Consider the following 18,655-nt stretch of genomic DNA (forward strand, 5'->3'; position numbering starts at 1 on the left):
ACTATATCTTTGTTTTCTAGTGTTATCATTTTGTATTTACGTGATTGACTGACTACCATTATATAAACGTCTGAAAGTGGATTGCAATGAAGTAAAAACAGACGGTGGTGTCGTGCCTCTCTTTGCTCACGATCACATTTGAGAGCACTGAAAAAGTTGTGGCACCGGTTTATACGAAAATGTCACATTTTTATTGTCTACACAGCATTAAAAATACTGTAATATGATAACCATGTGACAAGCGCGCCTAAGCCAACCTACTAACCTGGCTAGCATTAGCTCTCAGCGACCTGCTAGGTGTGGGGAGCCTGTGAAGAGGCATAACAGATTCTCCCACTTAGCAATAGCTAGTCCCGCTACAGCTTGCTGTTTCAGCTCCCGCACCTTAGTCCTTGGTGACTCCGTCACCCGCAACATTAAGTTTAGAAAGCCGGCCACGGTAATGTGGTAGCCACAGAACTCAACATCTAAGCTAACCTTGGTGTGCTGCACACAATAGGAATAGTCACAAGAAATCCTGCGGCTAATACGGGCGCTAACTATTGTGGACATATTATACATTGTAAACTCTTGTTAAACCCCCTGAGGGAATATCGTTTGAAAGACTGCACAACTGGTCCGTCAGACCATTAAAACCTGGAGCAATTTTTGGAAGGGGACAAGAGTGGTGTCTTGTCATGACATACATTCTTGTTTGATATTTTACTTATCGTAGGTAGATTTGTCTGCAGAGATGATAGCATGTGCCAGTTATTCCTGTCAGTTTTTAGACATTGTAGGATTCTTCTCTTTCCACCTTTAAAGAGGGAGTCAACCCAAACATGTTTTTTTCCAGAATATGTTCTATGCGCCTTAACTAGTCTAGTCACGGCATATTGATTAATATTGCATTTGTCAAACATGAGTTAACCAGCAAAATCCACCTGTTTTTAGCCATTTCAGAGGGCGGCCATTTTGTCACTTCCGTCGACTGAAAATGACATCAAAGTTGCTCAGGGGTCAGATAACGACCAATCACAGCTCACCTGTTTTCTGAAGCTGAGCCGTGATGTGATGTGATGTCATTTTCAGTCAACAGAATGGCGGCCACCTGAGATAGCTAAAAACAGGTGGATTTCTCATATTCCACAAACGCAATATTAATCAGAATGCCTTGTTTCAGCTAGTGTGCCTGCCTAGAACATATTATGGGAAAACTATGTTTGGGTTGACTTCCTCTTTAAGCAACACTCTCAATCTTGCAATGCTTAACTGTAGGATTTCTAAGAGTAATGCTACTTCGAGAATATAGAACTCCAAATATGTCTTTGCTTTTTTTATACGTCAGCGCAGCTTTAACCCGTACCTCCCGTCTCATCATATTGATTGAAATTCAAGATTGCCAAGTCTTGACTCCCATTAGCTCTTGGAGAAGTCATTAGCCGGGGGTGTTTTTTTCCAGCGTGCACTATGAAAGTCTACATGGTGAAGCCAATAAAAATATGAAAACATATCATAATTGCTTGTGTGTTATTAGTTTATATATTGCTGTGACTTAAATGAAGATGAGATTTCATTTTATGACCAATTTATGCAGAAATCCAGGTCATTCCAAAGGGATCCCACACTTTATCTGGCAAGTGTGTTGGCCTATACATTATTCAGTTGTGGAGTAATCCCACAATCTAATGGAACGCTAATGGAACACCATTTTTATTACTGCACAGAGAAGTGGCTAGGTATACAGTACACACTTGTAATGCATGCAAGAGGCTGACTTTAGGCACCTCAGTAGATGCTGCTGTTTTGGTTGGCAACTTCAGAGTTCAAATAGGGCTCGGCAGTTAACAGTCTCCTTTTCACTTGGACTTGTGTTATTATCCCGGCTGGTACCCTTGACTGGTTGTGGATTGTGCTGCCTGTGATTTTATGTGTGAATAATAACGCTTCTATTTGATAATAATTTGTCAAAGGCGGTCGCATGGCGTGGACGAACAAGTTTGTGCCATGTCATAGTTTTGGCCACTAACCAAGCGGCTTTCTGTGGTTTCAGCGAAAGCGACACAAGGATTTTAGGTGGAGGAACATTTCCAAAAGCTGTGTTTGTATAACTTCACCACACACACATGCACACCCCCAGACGCACGCACGCACACACACACACACACACACACACACACACACACACACACACACACACACACCCACATACAGATACATTGAGTGGCTGGTAATGATCAGATGAAGCTTGGTCTCATTGTGATTAAACAACGAAAAGTCACCCAAGAAATACTTTAACGATTTTCCGGTCCAAGGAAGACTCGGGAAAAACACGGACGTATAATGAGCAATCTTTTAATTTATTTGTATTCATTTATTAAGTGTTAATAATATTCCTTAATGCTGCTATGTGTGTTTCCCAGAGGTGGGCATTCCGTCTGACGGACGGACCGGTCCATCCGTCCGTCACTGACAGACGTCCGTTTGCTAACGTTAGACGATAAACGGGAAACTTAAAAAAAAAAAAAATGGACTAATCACAGATGGAAGTAGATTTTCCTCCGTAATGTGTAATCATCACTAATCTGGTCAAGTCCGAACAGACCTCACAGTCTATCACTGACGGACGCCCGTTTTGCTGACGAGAGATGGAAACGCGACCCAGACTACATATATGTACAGCAGGTGGCGGTATACACCAAAGAGAGAATCATGTTTGTCAGGCTGACTCAGAAGTAATAAAGTTGCTTTGAATACAGAGACAGTTTTACAGAGAAGTTCTTGTGAGTTAAGTTTTACATTTCTATATTTATTTGGGGAAAGAGTAGGGTTCGAAGGTTGTGAAACGGTATTTTGAAGCCCCGCACTCCGTGTCGGAAGGTGGCAGTAATGCACCAAAAGTTGTTCGCCAGCCGCTAAAAGACAGGAGGAGAAGAAGAAGAAGAAGATGAAGAAGAAGAAAAAGATGATGTGAAGTCAAAGAAAAGGTTGGCAGGAGGGCTAGGACGCATTTCAATCCACCAGGATTGTACTGTTGGCAACAATGTGACAAGGGATTCTGGTTAAGGTAAGCAAAACTTTAAAAGTAAAACTTTTAACAGTTAAGGCGGCAGCAGCTCCCACTTACCAGTACAATAGATTGGCGAATAAGTGTAGGCTAAGTGAAATGTCAAATGTATGTGAGTGTAAAGCTGTTTTGAGCAGCAAGCCGACGCATTATGATGAACACAGTGCACTCTATTTACCATTTTAATCAAATCGGTTCAGATAATGGATGGATGGATTTTTCATCTGTTGAAATTGTTTTTTGTCTGGATTGACGACAGACAGACCGGTGGACCTTTGATGTTTACTGACGGAAGCGCGGTTAAAATAACGTGATGTACTGACAGACAGACGACAGAGTCTGGTTCGGCTTGAAAAAATGACGGATTGACGAATGACGGACAACGGCAAACTTTTGCAAAATGCCCACCACTGGCGTTTCCTACCGTTCTGTTTTTGTTGGTGGTGATGTGTGTATTGACTAAATTTGACTAAAATACTTCTACAATATTATTACGAATATTTACCATAATTTCATTTTATTTAAAAATTTTTATCAAAACCAGCTGCTGCTCAATTTTCTTCTGCTACACCCCTCCGAGGAACGATCAACATTTCACGCAAAGGCAAACTATTGATGTTGCGCTTCACCAAAAAGAAGACAGATGAATATTTAACCTTGAGAAAAAGGAGACAAGGCAGTGATTTTGCACTTTCCTAAAATAAGAGCTCAGTGTATTGATAGAAGTGCAATTTTGTCCCCGTATTGTGATTTTTAATTTGACTCCATTTGTTTTTATATGTTCAGTTGTCATTTTATACTCTAGTTTCTTGAACATGTAAGCGTGTATTGTGTACTATAGTCATGACGAAAAATATTCTACGGGTACCGTGCGTATGTTTTCAAAGGCTCTTTATGTACAATACATTGTCTTTATTTAACTTCAAACCCTCGCCGGTACAGCATCTTCAAAGTGTGACTAGATTTATTTCGTTTGACTTTTTGACTTTTGCTATGTATGAGATAGCATCCACGCAGTTCACACATTCTGGGGAAGTTCTTCAGAGTAGGCGGGAGAAAGGAGGCCATCATTCTTGACTCTTCGTTTATCCTTTCATCCGCCTCTTGATGCATTCTCACTGTGCCGCCTCCATGGATTTGTTGTGGTTTGCTACCACACGGGCAGCCAGAGTTCTTGCGGCCCGTGAACGGGGGCGGCATGGCAACGCCGCCTCCGCTGCCGCGCTTCCTGTCGGGGGGTCTAACGCCGGTTGTTCGCCTGCCCCGTGCCCCCCACTTGTGCTTGGAGAGGCGATGCACTCAGAGCCGTCTCTGTGCGGCTATTGTGCGAAGACAAATGAGCGGAAAAGGCAAAAGCAGCCTCGGTTCGTGGCGCTCACAACACCACACCACGTAATCACAGAACTATATCAGACAATGCGTCAAAACGACCTTAGTTATTCGTGTTGATTATTTTCAACTTTGTTTGTTGTAGGAAACCAATTGCAATGATTCATTTAAATGTAATAACTCAACTTCCAGAATAAAGAAATATTTGAATTGCCTACAAATAACTCTAAACCTATAGGTTTAGGTTATGTTAACTTGCTTCTATTGATTAAGATGTACTGTTAGGCAGAAGTGGGCATTTGACTCAAATTTACCGTCCCGTTTATCACCATCCGCCTGCAGCCTCGGGTCCCTTCCGCCGTCTGTCTATCCGCCTTTTTGTCAAGCCGGATCAAATGGTAATCGCCTATCAGCAGTTTCCATTGACCAACTTCCCCCCCATATTCACATATATGATAAAATGAAAGAGGCTAATGACTGGAAATGAATTAGTTGCTCGAAAGTATCAGGTCAAAAATGTAATTGCAACAAACCCGTTTTGACTTGTGTCATTAACCCCAAAAAATGTATTTACAATATTATGTTCAGTGCAGCCCCACGAGTCTAAACACGGCATTCTGACTAAAGTTGAATTTGTGGAATAATAGTTAAACAGTAAAATCCACCCGTTTTTGTCCATCTCAGGGTGCGGCCATTTTGCCAATTGCTGTCGACTGAAAATGACATCATAGTTGCTCAGGGCTCAAGTAACAACCAATCATTGATCAGCTACAGGAAACAGGTGAGCCATGATTGGCTCAGATTATTGTTAAGAAAATTTTGAGGTTGTCTGTATCATGCTATTTTAAGCTTCCCACAGTTAACGATACAGGCATATATATATGATTATATATTGCTTTTATACTCGAGAAAGTGGGCGTGTATTTGGTCTGCTGGGGCGGTACGGCGGTGGCTCCCTCAATCCTATGCATATTAGATTGAGGACCCAATGGTTTTCTTGGAATGGGTGGAAATGGTGCTTATCGAGAGCAGGAATGCTCAGAGATGGATGAATTGAAGAAAACACCACTTTGGGTGTGTTTTTGGTGAGGAATGAGCATTTTAACATGACCAAAAGCGCAAACAAGTTCATTTTGCATGATACAGGCCCTTTAAAGCCGCCAAGGAGACCGTTGTGTGTGTAGGTCCTTATTTCATCAGTATGCCGTCACATGATAAAGACAAACATTTATTTGGCCTCAGGTGGGGTTGTGCCCTAGGTAGTTTGCATTCAACAGGTGCGGCAAACATTGGAGGAGTTAAGACATGCAAGTCATGTAAATTAAAAACTACGGTTTTATTGTAATTACAGGTCATTTAGATGTTACACAACATTTGTTGCCAGTTGGAAGCAAATGAAAGCAGACAAATATTATTGATTACTGTATGTAATAATGACATTTCTAATGAATAAAAGTAGCGGTAAGATGAAATTGTTACAATCTTGAATCATCAGAGGATCAGACTATGTGCTGCTTTTCATTCTTTTATTTTTCAACAATATTTTTTTATTGATTTTGATTTAAACTCTACTGAGTGGAATACAAACATACAAAGAAAAAAAAGTGGAATAGAAATAAAATAAAACAATGGTAATAGGCAACATAATAAAAATAATTAATTTAATAAAAAAAGAAAAGAAAAGTCGCACTTTACAGCTTCAATTATAAGTTATCATTGTTTGAGGAAGACACAGCCATTTCTCTAATCCATGACTATATGGAGGACACCTCAATCTCCCTCCAAGACAGAGCAACCATTCTCCTGGCCGGCAGAAGACGAAGAATATGAGTTCACATTCACTCAAAATTGCATCACTTTTGCAGAAAATGCTAAATGGAAGCAGGCCTGGTTGTTTAAAACGCGAATCTCTACTTCCCTCTACTGGTCAATTGGGTTCAGTGCATAATTTGGTGACTTGATTTTAGTGGGGAAAATGACATTTTGTGTTCCCAGTGCACAAAACAAGATGAGTGTTGTGTGGAAGAAGAAGAGCCCCCCCCCCCCAACACACACAAAAAGTAAACAAAACCAAAAAATTGCCCAAGTGCACTCACACGTCAATTTAAGCCGTGTGTGTGGAAATGTTAAGTGGTTGAAAGACCTCCACATCGACACTAGCTCGGCTGGTTGAACACGTTGCGAACGGACACGCACACACACACACACCCCCACACACACACACGCACACACACACACCCACAAGCTTAGTGTGTTGATTGGCGCATCTCTGACTAGTGTGAAAAAAAAATCAAGCAGATGTGTGACCTTGGAAATGAATGCGTTTCCACTCTTCCTTGTTGAAAAAAAAAGATGCTCGTGTAATCATTGCAGACTGCACTGTTTGTATGGCTTGTTAAAATAAAACACACTGTAACTACAGATTGAAACATTATAGAAAATTATGGATGATATGGCTGGATGATAAAAACACACCCACAACGCATGAAAGTGAAAAGAGTATTAAAAGTAAGAGCCTATAACAGGTCCTTCAATGACAATCGCGTTGTATCGCACTAAACTGACCTGACAAGAACATGGACTTACACGGTACAAAGTGTGGGTTTCCCCTGGCAACTCTAACCGAGACATCATCGACCAATTCAATATCAGGTCCTATAGAAGCAACGGCTCCAGGATTTTTGTTCTCTCTTCGGTCTAAATTGGGGGGGGGCTTGACCGATACATGGTTTGGGGGCGGGGGGGACTCGCATGCCCTCCCAACCAGCGAGCCCCACGATGCATTCATTAACCTCGGAAACAACATAACTTGGCAAGCCACAAATTCGACCACAACACAGATAACCCAATTCGTTACAGTATTTCTGTTATATATTTCTTTCTATGTTTGACACCCCGTGGCTGTTCTTATAACGAACATTACCTGCTACTTTTGCGAGGTTCGTTCTTCGGTCGTCTACCTGCCGACTGAAGACTTCTTGTCACTGTTTCGTGACTTTCAGAATCGGATTGTGGTGAAAATTTATTCGGAGGAAAACACGCTTTATTAAGAAATACTTCATGTTAGAAATCTCACGTTGTTTTATTATTAGTAATTATTGGCATTTGATAAATTCATTGAGTTTCGACCTAGTTTTGAGATGTCCCACACTGAGCAGGCATTGAAGTGTTGATAGCGAGAGACGTGGTTTCTTTTCTTTTTCCTCCTTCGACACAGCTAGCTAGTAGTTTGTTCGTGCCAGCAAACTCAGTAGTTGCAGTTTTCCAGTGTTTCACCACGTTTGTTGTTGTGTGTAAATGTTAAAAGGTTATTTAGGTTCATGTCAGGTAACTGCTGTACATGATAGCCTAGATATGTTCTCGTGAGTGAGTGATGTCACGTTGATGAACAGTTAGTTATTTCGGCTAGTATGCTAACTATTCTAGTGATGAAACGTGTGAATGTGTATTGTATTGTTTGACTGTTTAATTGCTTAATACAGTGAGTTGTAATGTTTAGGCATATTGTTAACCAATGGATATGCATTGAATGATGTTGCTAGGTTATTCTTTGTCTGTGTTGTTGCAGACCACAATAAATGGACGTGTCAAGTGGAATACGGACCTGTGTTTTCTGACAGGAGCACCCACATTCATACTTTGCCACTGTAAAATAGAGTCAGCTGGAGACATCATACCAATCATATGATCCTCTCCGTTTTACTTCACATTATGTACAGTTTATACAAATTTGCAGTCAACCAGAAAATTGTTTCCAGTTTGGTAGGAGAAACGCAAATGTTCCACTGATCTTGTTTCACAAGACGGGCAGCGAAGTGACCTACGAGCTGCCTTGCAAAAGTAGCAGTAATGTACTTTATTTTATTTTTTATTTAGTAACTCCAAACATAAAAACTCAACAGTCAGGGGGGTGACAAATATAGAGGCAAAGAAATATATTACAGAAATATAAAGCGTGACATCATCAGCAAGCACAAAGGACCCAATCCAATCTGTACATTTAAAAAAATTTCAATGAACATGTCCGGCGCTTGGTTTGCCGCACATTTTTTTATTTGGCCCTCCGTCCATTTGACTTTGACACCCCTGGACTAGAGAAATGTGGTAAAAGGTTTAAAATGTAAAATTATAATATTGATACTTATAGTACTACTACTACTATAAGTACTACTGCTTACATTTGCAAAGATACTTGTTTTGTAGGTACAGTACTAGGTATATTGTTTGCAAAATTTCATGTATGTTCATACCAAAGTTAAAAAAAAAAATTTTTTGGGGGGGGTCAATAACAATAATAAGACACCCTCGTCATAGAAAAGGGAACTGAAGTACACCGCAGTTCTTAATTTTATTATCTTTTCTTTATTTAAAACATTTGTTTCTGCTCAGGTTTATTGGGCCTTGACTTGACCTACTTTGTGCGGCACAAATGTTGCGCATGCGCATGACTGTCACCATTTAAAAGCTGCCAGTGACCATTTTGGGTCAACAGTTGCCTGCTAGAAGGCGAAAACTTGGTAAGAAAGGTTTCATTTTTATTATTTATTTATTTATTTATTATGATTATGACTATTATTGCAACAATTGTTTATTTAACACATTTTAAGATACTTACAAACGGTAAGTTATTGATATTGTCGCTGTCGTCACCAGTAGGCGGGGCTTACACCAGCAGAGGACTGTGTGTGTTTTTGAGAGGCGAATTTCTCACAGCACTTGTTTGGAGGTGAGCGGAGACTCACTCACCTGTTGACAAAGCAGCACCAGACTGCTCTTAATTCACATTTATATCATATTATATCATTGGCCTTTTGTCCAACATGACGGACGCGCTTTTACCAAACGGCCTCAAGGAAAGTCGAGGTGACGGCAAGTCTTTCAGAAAGGTGAGTTTTCTCCCTCTTCGTTTTTTTTTTTTTTTTTTCAAAACGAAAACTCAAAACGTGCTCCCACACCACTGCTTTCATCGATTTAATGGCTCTTTTACGTGCAACAAATGACTTTCTGTATTTCTGTTTTAAAAAATGAAATGTTTTATCGAGACGTTTGGTGCAGGACTTGCGAGACGCGGTGCGTTCAGTGACCATCGACTTTGAACAGATTTCGTTCAAGCCAAGAGAAATGGTTAAAACGAGCTTCTTGGTCACGGTTTGTGTCTGGGGAAAATAATTGTGTAAACGTTTGAAAACAAGTAACAAATAGCACAAATAACTTACGAAAGTTGTTTGTGGGAAGCTCAGCATCATTGGATTCAAAAGAATCCGGTGCAGTGTTAGCTTCAGGTGCGTGCGTGGGGCAGTGTGTGTTTTGCACTGCTTCAAGAAAAGAATGGGTTTGGGGAGTGGGTGAGCTGCACTGGCTGTTAAGATGCATGATGTGATTGGCAGGAAACGGGAAGTGGATGGACATTCCAGTCAAAGCTTGGCGGAGATGATTCGTAAAGAATATTTGCCCCATATACTGTACAATACTCACTCAATGTAAAGTAGGGATGGACAACACATTGTGTGTGGGCGCAGTCGGGGCCAGCTGGAGTGATCATTCTGGCCCCCTATGCAATTCTAGAAGAAACTAAAACATTGAAGAAACTATTATCAAACTTTGATCAACATTAAACACGTGTTTTCATAATGTACTCTATAGTACAGGATGGGCCAAAAGTATTTATACACGTTTCTAATGAATTTAATTCATTTAGAAGGAAGCACGGATGTATGCAAGATAAAAAGCGCAACTGAGGTAAAAGTAATGTAAGAAGGCAGAAAAGCAGGTTAAACAAAGAAAGGAAGGATGTAAGGAAAACGTGATGTGGTGGAAAGACTATTTGATCCCACAGCGGGAAAACAGCAGTTACAGAAGCAAACAGTACGGTAATATACAATTCTATATTATGAAATGAACAAAATCAAAATAAACCAGGAGGGAGGTATTTTTTTTATTTACAGATGTTATTCACAAATTTCATCAACTTGAAGGTTTAAGCAACGAAGGAAGGATGCAAGATTAAACTGCATTTCAGGAAGGAAAAAATAGCAGGAAAAACATGGAAAAGTAGTCAAATGACCTTTTAAAAAAAACGTATACAAAAGGCCCAACATATATAATGTTTAGATATTGTTCTACCATTGCATCATATTTTTGTATACATTTTGTATGCCACCCCTAATGCAGTGTTTAAGTCCATTTTCTCCATGAGATAGCTAATAATTTTCATTGGATTGTTTTATTTTGAAGGGCCTCCTGAAGCAAACCACTATTTTTGGCATTGCTTGGATGACTCAATCATCTCCGTAGTGTCCACCCTTATTGTCACACGATTACGCAAGAAACTCCTGACTCACACACACGTACCCACACACTCACTGGACACTCCATTAGGCACGCCTTCCTGCACAATCTAATGACATCCAATACAAAGCACATTTTGGATTCCAAATAAAAGCCTCTATGAGGGCTGTTTGGGGCCATTGTGAGTATTTTAGAGATCTGAAACTGCTGAACTTTGATTACACAAACGGCAAGGTGCATTTGTGGATAACACAGGATGAGCTAAAAACGTGACATTGTGTTATCTTGAGAACCGCTTGTGTTGTGTTGTTGTCAGAGACAATTTATCATATAAATGTGCTGCACTGGCTAACCAACAGTGTATGTGATGCTGCAAGATTTAGTAAAGATCCTATACCAAGTAAATACATGGTCAGTATTGCCAATATGATGTTAGGCCTCATATTTTTCAACTATCAGGATGGATTCATTCGAATTCTAGTGGTGTACGATATTGCGAGATTCGGTATCAATTTGATACTAAGGAGAAATAAGGCACGTATCGCCAATGCAATTTTAATTGTAATATATTTTAATAATGAAAGTGAATACTATCACCCACTCGTGGTATGAAATACTGCTGTACTTGAGCTTGCTTTAATACAAGTGAATACATTTGATTTGATATCATTCTCATACCAAGTAAATGCAGGGTCAGTATGCGAGATATGATACAGATTTTGATATTTTTTTAATTTTGGTTCGATGCCAGCACAGAGTAGTGGTGTGCGATACTTCCAGATTTGATATAGCTCCGATACCCAGTAATTCCAGGGCCGATATCGCCGATACAATATCATATGTGCCTTTTCTAAGAGTTACTTTGATGTTTCCTTAGTTTCTGTATTTTGGAGAGCACGCCGGCACTCACGGGCCTTACTGTAGGTTGTGGATTCTTTGTTGTTTTCCCAGTGTTGCCATGCGAGTGTTGTGACAGGCTCGCTCAATCCCAACATTCCTCTTTTGTGTCTGTCAATCCCCTTCGGAACGCCGTCTGGATTGAGGCCCTCACGGCACTTCCTGTGTCTGCGAAAGAGCGGAGCCTGGCACCACCACCGCCGCCTCCTTTACTGGGACACACACCCACACACACACACACACACACACACACACACAGTGTGAATGATGGGAGACCAGCGTTCACAATATGATGCTGTTGTTTTTTTTAATTATCTTGGTTTTGCTCATTATGGCGACTAAGTACAAATGTAAAAAGGTTCACAACCAGATGACATTTTCAAGGGAATTGCTGTTCACACAGCGCATGTATTAACCAGCATAGCAATTCTATATTCATATTTAAATACAATAAAAACAAATGGGAAAATGAATGTAAAATATTTAATTGTATTCCTTTTATTAGCACAGTTTAAGAATACAAAATGTGTGGATATATTTTTATTTACAATACCATTCAAAGGTTTGGAAACGCCTTCGAATTCAAATGGTCTCAAACACATTAAGAGGTAGAGAAATTCGAGCTATTAACAGCTGTGGACTGTGAAAATGTACTGAATGTTTGCTGAAAACTTCCACGGTCATGTTGTCACTTGGTTGGAAAAAAAAAAAAAAAAGTGTTGGAAAGATTTCTGGTCAAACTTTAAACACAACCCATTCGGCCTTTGCTCGCGCGCCTTCTGAATGATTTACAAGCTTTACGCTGGCTTTGGGCCTTTTTGCCTGCAGGGAGCTACTGTGGTTTCTCTCGGAAAGATGGCACGGAGAAAAAGCCAAATCGTCAGCTTTCTCCTCTTGCTGACGTCAGAGCAGTTGGCCCACCGCCGCCCGGCAGCCAGAACCTCAAATTGACAACACGTGTCCTGCCGGGCCGGCGCAATACGACACATGCATCTTCCCCACCCCCCACAAATTCTTGTGGTAAATCAGCAAACAACCTAACAAGGTGTCAAAACATTCACAGAATGAACAAAAGTATTTGTGAATCAAACAAAGGCCTTACTTAGTCCAGTGGTTGTCAAACTGGGGTTCCTGGACTAGAATGGGTCCGCAAAATAATTTGTACTAAATTACGTTTCATTTAAGAAAAAAAAAAAAGAAGTGCATACCTAAACCAATTCCTCCTCCCAACCTTATCTTTGAGCCAACTAAAAGTTCTGATATGCCGTATCACTTAACTCTGAAATTCCTTGTTTTTTTCTTTAAAAAAACAAAAAACAAGTCCCCAGTGAACGCAGTCTATTTTATTTTTCAACAAAATTTTGAATATTTCTGGATGCAAAAAGGCATCCATCCTCTTTCGTCTTACTAGGGACTAAGACCCTCCTCTCGACTGGCCCAAATTGACTTCAAAGAGGTGGCTTATTTACGCAACTCTGCAAGGAGCAATCATATTGTGCCCGTGTTGAAGTCCCCTCAGCTTATTACCAGTGACAGACTGTATTAGCGGTTACTAAACGTTGACTTTTTAAAACCACGGTAAAAAGTCAAAACCGTGAACAGGCCTTTGCCAAGTTGTGTCATATTTTCTCCACTTGATGCTGACTTCTATGGTGTATGCCTTGGAAATTATTTTGTACCCTTCTTCTTGGCTAATACATTTGCACAATGAGATCCCTGCTGACCATCTCTTACTGTATGCTCTAAAATGAGACGACAAAAATATCACGAAAAACCTACTAGAACATCTGAAATTTATTTGGCGGTACTTTGTGGTGGCAGGTGTGTGCTGACTTCTTCTGAACAGTTATAGGAGGTGTGGCAAGGCAGTTTTATTTATATAGCATATTTCATGTACCAGGGAACATAATGTGCTTAGTGTGTGTACACTTGTGTAACCACATTGTCAGTTGTTCAACTTTCCTTCTCAAAAGGATGTCTTTTCTTTCTTTCTTTTTTTTCTTCTTCAATTGAGTTGCGCAGGTGTTAGGTCACATTCATTGTGGAAAATTTAAAATGATTTATCTTGGTCTCAATCTCAACCATGCCTTTGAAAAGGGGGTGTGTAGACTTTTTGTATCCACCGCTGGAGTACACATTGTAGTTTAGTTTAAGATTGGGGAAAAAAAAAACTCCTGCAAGGGGTCGTGTACCCAAAAAGTTCTTTGTTAAAAGACAGAACGTCCCACTAGTGCAGGAGACACTAGTGGGTCAACTCATAATGAGTCCAGTATGAAGCCACTGAATGATTAACCGCTCATGACAACAGACTGGACTCGTTGTTTTGCGCCCTAATTGTTTGGGAGAAAGGCTGCATTTTGTGAGTGTGCCAGCAAGGATGGCTCATGCTTCTTGGGTGGCGCAATGGGAGTCCTCCCACCCGTTAGTCGGTCCCCCCCACCGCCCATCGGCTTGAGTTTGGACCACTCATAGTAATTGTAATGCCTTCGTAAATATTAGCTGCTGAAGTAAACATAGGATAGGAATGACACCTCAGACATTTTGCAAACATCTCGGGGGTGTGGGGGTAATGCTGTTTACACTTTAGAAGTACACCATTTTTTTTGGGGGGGGGGTCTTTTTGATTAAAAAAAAAATACTTTGAAGATTTGATTTTAATAATTGTATTTTTACTTTGCCGCATTTGGATGTATTCCCTCAATTGAACTGCGAAATCAAAACAAAAATTGTGAATATTTGAATATTTGGTACAGAAGTCACAGTGTCCCATCACTAGTAATCTATTTTTAGAACAGACTCGCTTCATGTTGGCCTTGGGGCTAACTTGTACCCGCTTATCCGTGTTTGCAGTGTTTCTTTCATCTTGCTCCCTCCTCCTTGCTCCCTCCTTAACTGCTCACCCCTCCCCACTCTGCTCATGGGGGGGGGGAGTGAATCGGAGGCAAGTAACTTCAAAGAGGCGGCTCTTTTACTCAACTCTGCACGCAGCCAGTCATATTGTGCGCTGCTTAGATGTCCCCTCAAAGAATTTAAAAAAAAAAAAAAGGGGGGGGGGGGAGCTCATTACTAGTGTCAGCCAGTTATTGAAACCTTGACCTTTTAAAACCACATCAAACCATCAAACCGGTACTCGGCCCATGCCTCCTGGCAGTACATATTTGGCATATTTCCAGGGATGTATGAGATGCTGTGATGTATTCGCCAGCATTATTATCCTCAGTTCATATGCTTCCGTCACGCCTCAGCGTTCCTTTTTCATTTCCAAGGTTTGGATTCATTTTGTCCCATTGTACATTTGCCGCTTCCTGCCAGGATCATCATCTTGGAATGCGGTTCCTATCTGATAACGTAGCTGCAGAACATGGAGAAACGGAACAGAATGATGTTTACTGACCACTCCTTGCTCTCGCGCACATGCACACGGAGACCGTGACCTCACCGGAATAAGGGTTACATAGGCGTGAATGCGGCTGGGGGTTCTTCTGAGTGTGTGTGTGTGTGTGTGTGTGTGTGCGTGCGTGTGTAATGGGTGGTAACCATCTGACTTGCAGCCTTGAAACGCAGGAAGGATGTCGCAGGTGGTTCAGTGGAAACCCTTAAAATACAAAATGATGACACACACACTATTCTTTTCGCACATGCAGCAGCTGTGTTTTTCTGGTGTGCGTATGTGTTTTCTCATGAAGCTCAACAAGATGTCTACAATATTAGAAACAGCTATCGGGGAGGTCTAAAGTCACATTTGAACACTCAATTGTTTCATGGCAGGATTGTGGTTTTAAACTAGGGTTAGGGTTTCAGGAGTTTTGAGTGTCATTTCACACCAGGATTAAAATTTCAAACTTCAAATTGAGGTTTGAGTTTGGGTTTTGTCTTTGTGGGGGTGTCAAATGAGGGTTTGAGTCAGATTTGAGGTTTCATGGTAGTGTTTCAAGAAAGTCGTTGTCCTAAACGCCAGGTTTCAAATTAGGTTTTCAAATGACAGGTAGGTTTAGGGTTTCAAATTTGGGTTTCAAGTCTGGGTTAGGATTTCGAGCAAATGGTTGTGGTGATTTAAATTGGGCATTGAAGCCAGCGTTAGGATCTTAAGTCTGAAGCCTTGAGCAAAGGTTTTAAATCTGGGTTGGAAGGCAGCACTTGGCTACAATTCAGGGTTTGAAGCCTGCATTAGGGTTTCAATAAAAAGTGTTTTAAATGAGGGGTTAAAGCCAGTTTTAGGGTTTTTAAGTAGGGTGAGGCTTTCAAACCCAGGATAAGATTTCAAACAGGGTTTGGTTTTCAAGACAGGTTTAGGGTTTAAAGCCTGGGTTAGGGTTTTAAGCAATGTTTAGGGTTTTAAGAAGGGTCATACTTTAAATTAGGCTTCCAGGGCAGAATTAGGGTTTCAAAATGGGAGTTTCAAGATGGGTTTAGGAGTTTAAGGTAGGATATCAAGCCAGTGTTTGGGTTTGAAATTTGCGTTTCAAGACAGGGTTAGGTTTTTAACCTTGGGTTAGGGTTTTGAACAATGTGTAAGGTTTTAGATTTGTGTTTCAATAGAGGTTATGCTTTAATTCAGTGTTCTAGGCCAGGTTTAGCTTTTCAAGCTACGGTTGGTGTTTCCAAATGTGTTTAGGAGTCCTACGTTGAATTTCTAGTAAGGTTTTGGGTTTATAAGTTTGGGTTTCAAGACACAGTGTGAGGCTTTAAATGAGGGTTTCAACCTAGGATGAGGTTTTGAAGACAATAAATCTCGTGTTTCGGTTTGTCTTGACTTCCGCATGATACACGGTGAACGTACGGTGGCCTTATAGGACCAAAAGACCAACAGTCAACTGAACTATGTGTTTATCTTTCGTGTCCACCAGGGCTGCAACCCGTTCGCCCAGACCGGACGAAGCAGGCTGCAGAACAAGCGAGCCGGTCTGAACCAGCAGATCATCAAGGAAATGAGGATGCGAGCAGGAGCCGAGAACCTTCTTAAGTAAGAAGACAAATCACAAACGCGCCTTCACATGCATTTGCACGGCTTCACATCAGCACATTGGCACGCTGTCACTCATGCTTGTGTCGGATTCTACCTCCCCTCATAAGTCATCACCAGTTCTGAAAGGACAAAGGTGAGTCAGTGCAGGATTGCAGGTAGCAACAATCCTGAACAATAGCATGCTTAGGAAACAAAGAAGCCACTGTATATGGACAGAAACATGGCAGCCAAACTCAATGGCATTGGGATTCAAATTAGGGAGACACGCCCCTTTTTAGGGTTTCAAATTAAGGTTTTAGGCCTGAGCTAGCTTTTCAAGTAGAAGTTTGGATTTCAGATTAGAATTTAAAGCCACGAATAGTATTTCAACACAGGGTTAGTCTTTCAAATCCGGGTCATGTTTGAGGCTCTTGAGGACCCAACAATTATTTCTTTAAAATTGGAAAGTATTTTTTAAAAATATTATATTATGTTACGCTACGCTACGTGACGTGACGTTATGTTACGCTAATTTCCCTCCCGGGATGAATAAAGTAGCTAATGTATCTCTGTTTATCTTTATATTTATCATTGCTTAAAATAGCACCTGGGCATGAAAAATGTGCTGCATGTTCACACCCACGCTGTTAATAAAACTTTGAAGTCTCTTCCTCTGGGCTGCCCTCAATGCAAACAAGAAAACAGAACAAAAAGCATAGCACAAAACTTCCAAATAGAAGGACTTTTTAATAAAGAAGTGTGTGTGTGTGCATGCGTACATTGCAGCCTCTTCTTGTCTGGCGTCTGGCATTCCTGCAGTGCTTCACATAGTCTGCCCTGCTGAGGAGCAAATCAACTTTTTTTTTTTTTTTTTTTTTTTCCCTTCCACATAGCTGTACGTGCACTGTGAGGTAAAGCCTTTTGTAAAGAATACAACACACTGTTGATGCCTTGACTGCAGCCCTTTTTGTTGCGTCCTTGCAGTTCTGTTTGTGTGCGTGCGTGCGTGTGCGTGTCTATCAGCAACAGGTGAAATCGGTCTGGTCTGACCAGTTGGCCGTTATCTTATCCAAGGTAAAAAAGACAAACCATCCTGTTTAATGTCTCTGCTGTCAGTGTCCTGGTTTGTGTACTGCACATATTGTGTTGTGTGTTATATTTAGGTTTGACATTTTGTCAATTCCCGCACTAAGCGCTATTTGTCTTTGAAGGGCACCTATTACATGTATTTGTTAACTACAGACGCCGTCCAGCACGGTGCGAGTTGTAAGGTAGCAGTCAAGTCAAGACATGGTCAAGGTTTCTAATTTTGGGTCAGGGTTTCGAGCAGGGATAGACCGATTGGCTTTTTTTCAGGGCCGATACCGATTATTAGTAGTCAAGTCGGCCAATAACCGATATTTGAAGCCGATATTTATTTGTAGAAGAAAGTGGTAAAATGGTGTCAAATTTATGAAAAATTAAAACTCAAACACTTGACTTAGTTTAAATGCTTTTAATTCCATGTTTATTAAACAACTTCAGTGATTTACAAGATGTTAAAGCTTTCCTAGATCTTAAAAAATAGACAACTTTGTTTTAAGTCTCACAAAAAAGTGCAGGGAGCTCCCAGGCTCAACTGCATGTCTAACAAATATCTCCTTACAGTAAATGGTTTTCTAAAAATCTACTATAAATGAAATGTTTATCTTGCACACACCTTTGTTTTAAAGTTCAAAAACATAAAAGTGAATCCCCAACGCAGCTACTAGCCAGAAAAATCAGCATGTTTCCAAGACCGGACTAGCACATGCAGTACTTTGCCGTCAATTTTTGCACCATGTACAGCACTTGGAGCGGTGGTTGTTTTAAAGTGCTCTATAAATAAAGTTGAGTTTAGCTTTTCATTACGTGGCTTACACACAGACACGCACACACTGGCACTCTCTCACGTCTTACTTTTATCGCCATTTCCCGATATTATCAGCAACTTCTCTCAGGAGCCATGTCATTCGCAACGCAAATTAACTGTTGTGACATTGGGGGAGTGGTTAGCTTGAGCCGCAAGGCAGCTTACGGTGGCGAGCAGAACTGCCCCTTGTGTTTATATGACATAGAAGGGCTCATATTAATGTTATAGTAGACTGACATTTACAAAAATTTCGGCGAAG

At 40.7% G+C, this 18,655-nt stretch overlaps 1 protein-coding gene across 2 annotated transcripts in view; it reads left to right on the forward strand.

Moving 5' to 3' along the window:
* The first annotated feature begins 2,949 nt into the window (after positions 1-2,949).
* Positions 2,950-18,655, forward strand: part of rhpn2 (rhophilin, Rho GTPase binding protein 2) — a 40,168-nt gene continuing 24,462 nt past the window's right edge. The window contains exons 1-2 of one of the 2 annotated variants that reach the window (XM_086025272.1): positions 2,950-3,046; positions 16,408-16,523. In XM_086025272.1, the coding sequence (XP_085881398.1) occupies positions 16,489-16,523 (35 nt within the window). In that variant the 5' untranslated portion in view covers positions 2,950-3,046; positions 16,408-16,488. Of the gene's footprint in view, positions 3,047-9,064; positions 9,262-16,407; positions 16,524-18,655 lie in introns of those variants that run through there. The other variant, XM_086025271.1, reaches the window with a different exon arrangement.

Source organism: Filicampus tigris, chromosome 3 (assembly GCF_054856515.1).
Source record: "Filicampus tigris isolate MCC_2025a chromosome 3, RoL_Ftig_1.0, whole genome shotgun sequence".
NCBI lineage: Eukaryota > Metazoa > Chordata > Actinopteri > Syngnathiformes > Syngnathidae > Filicampus > Filicampus tigris.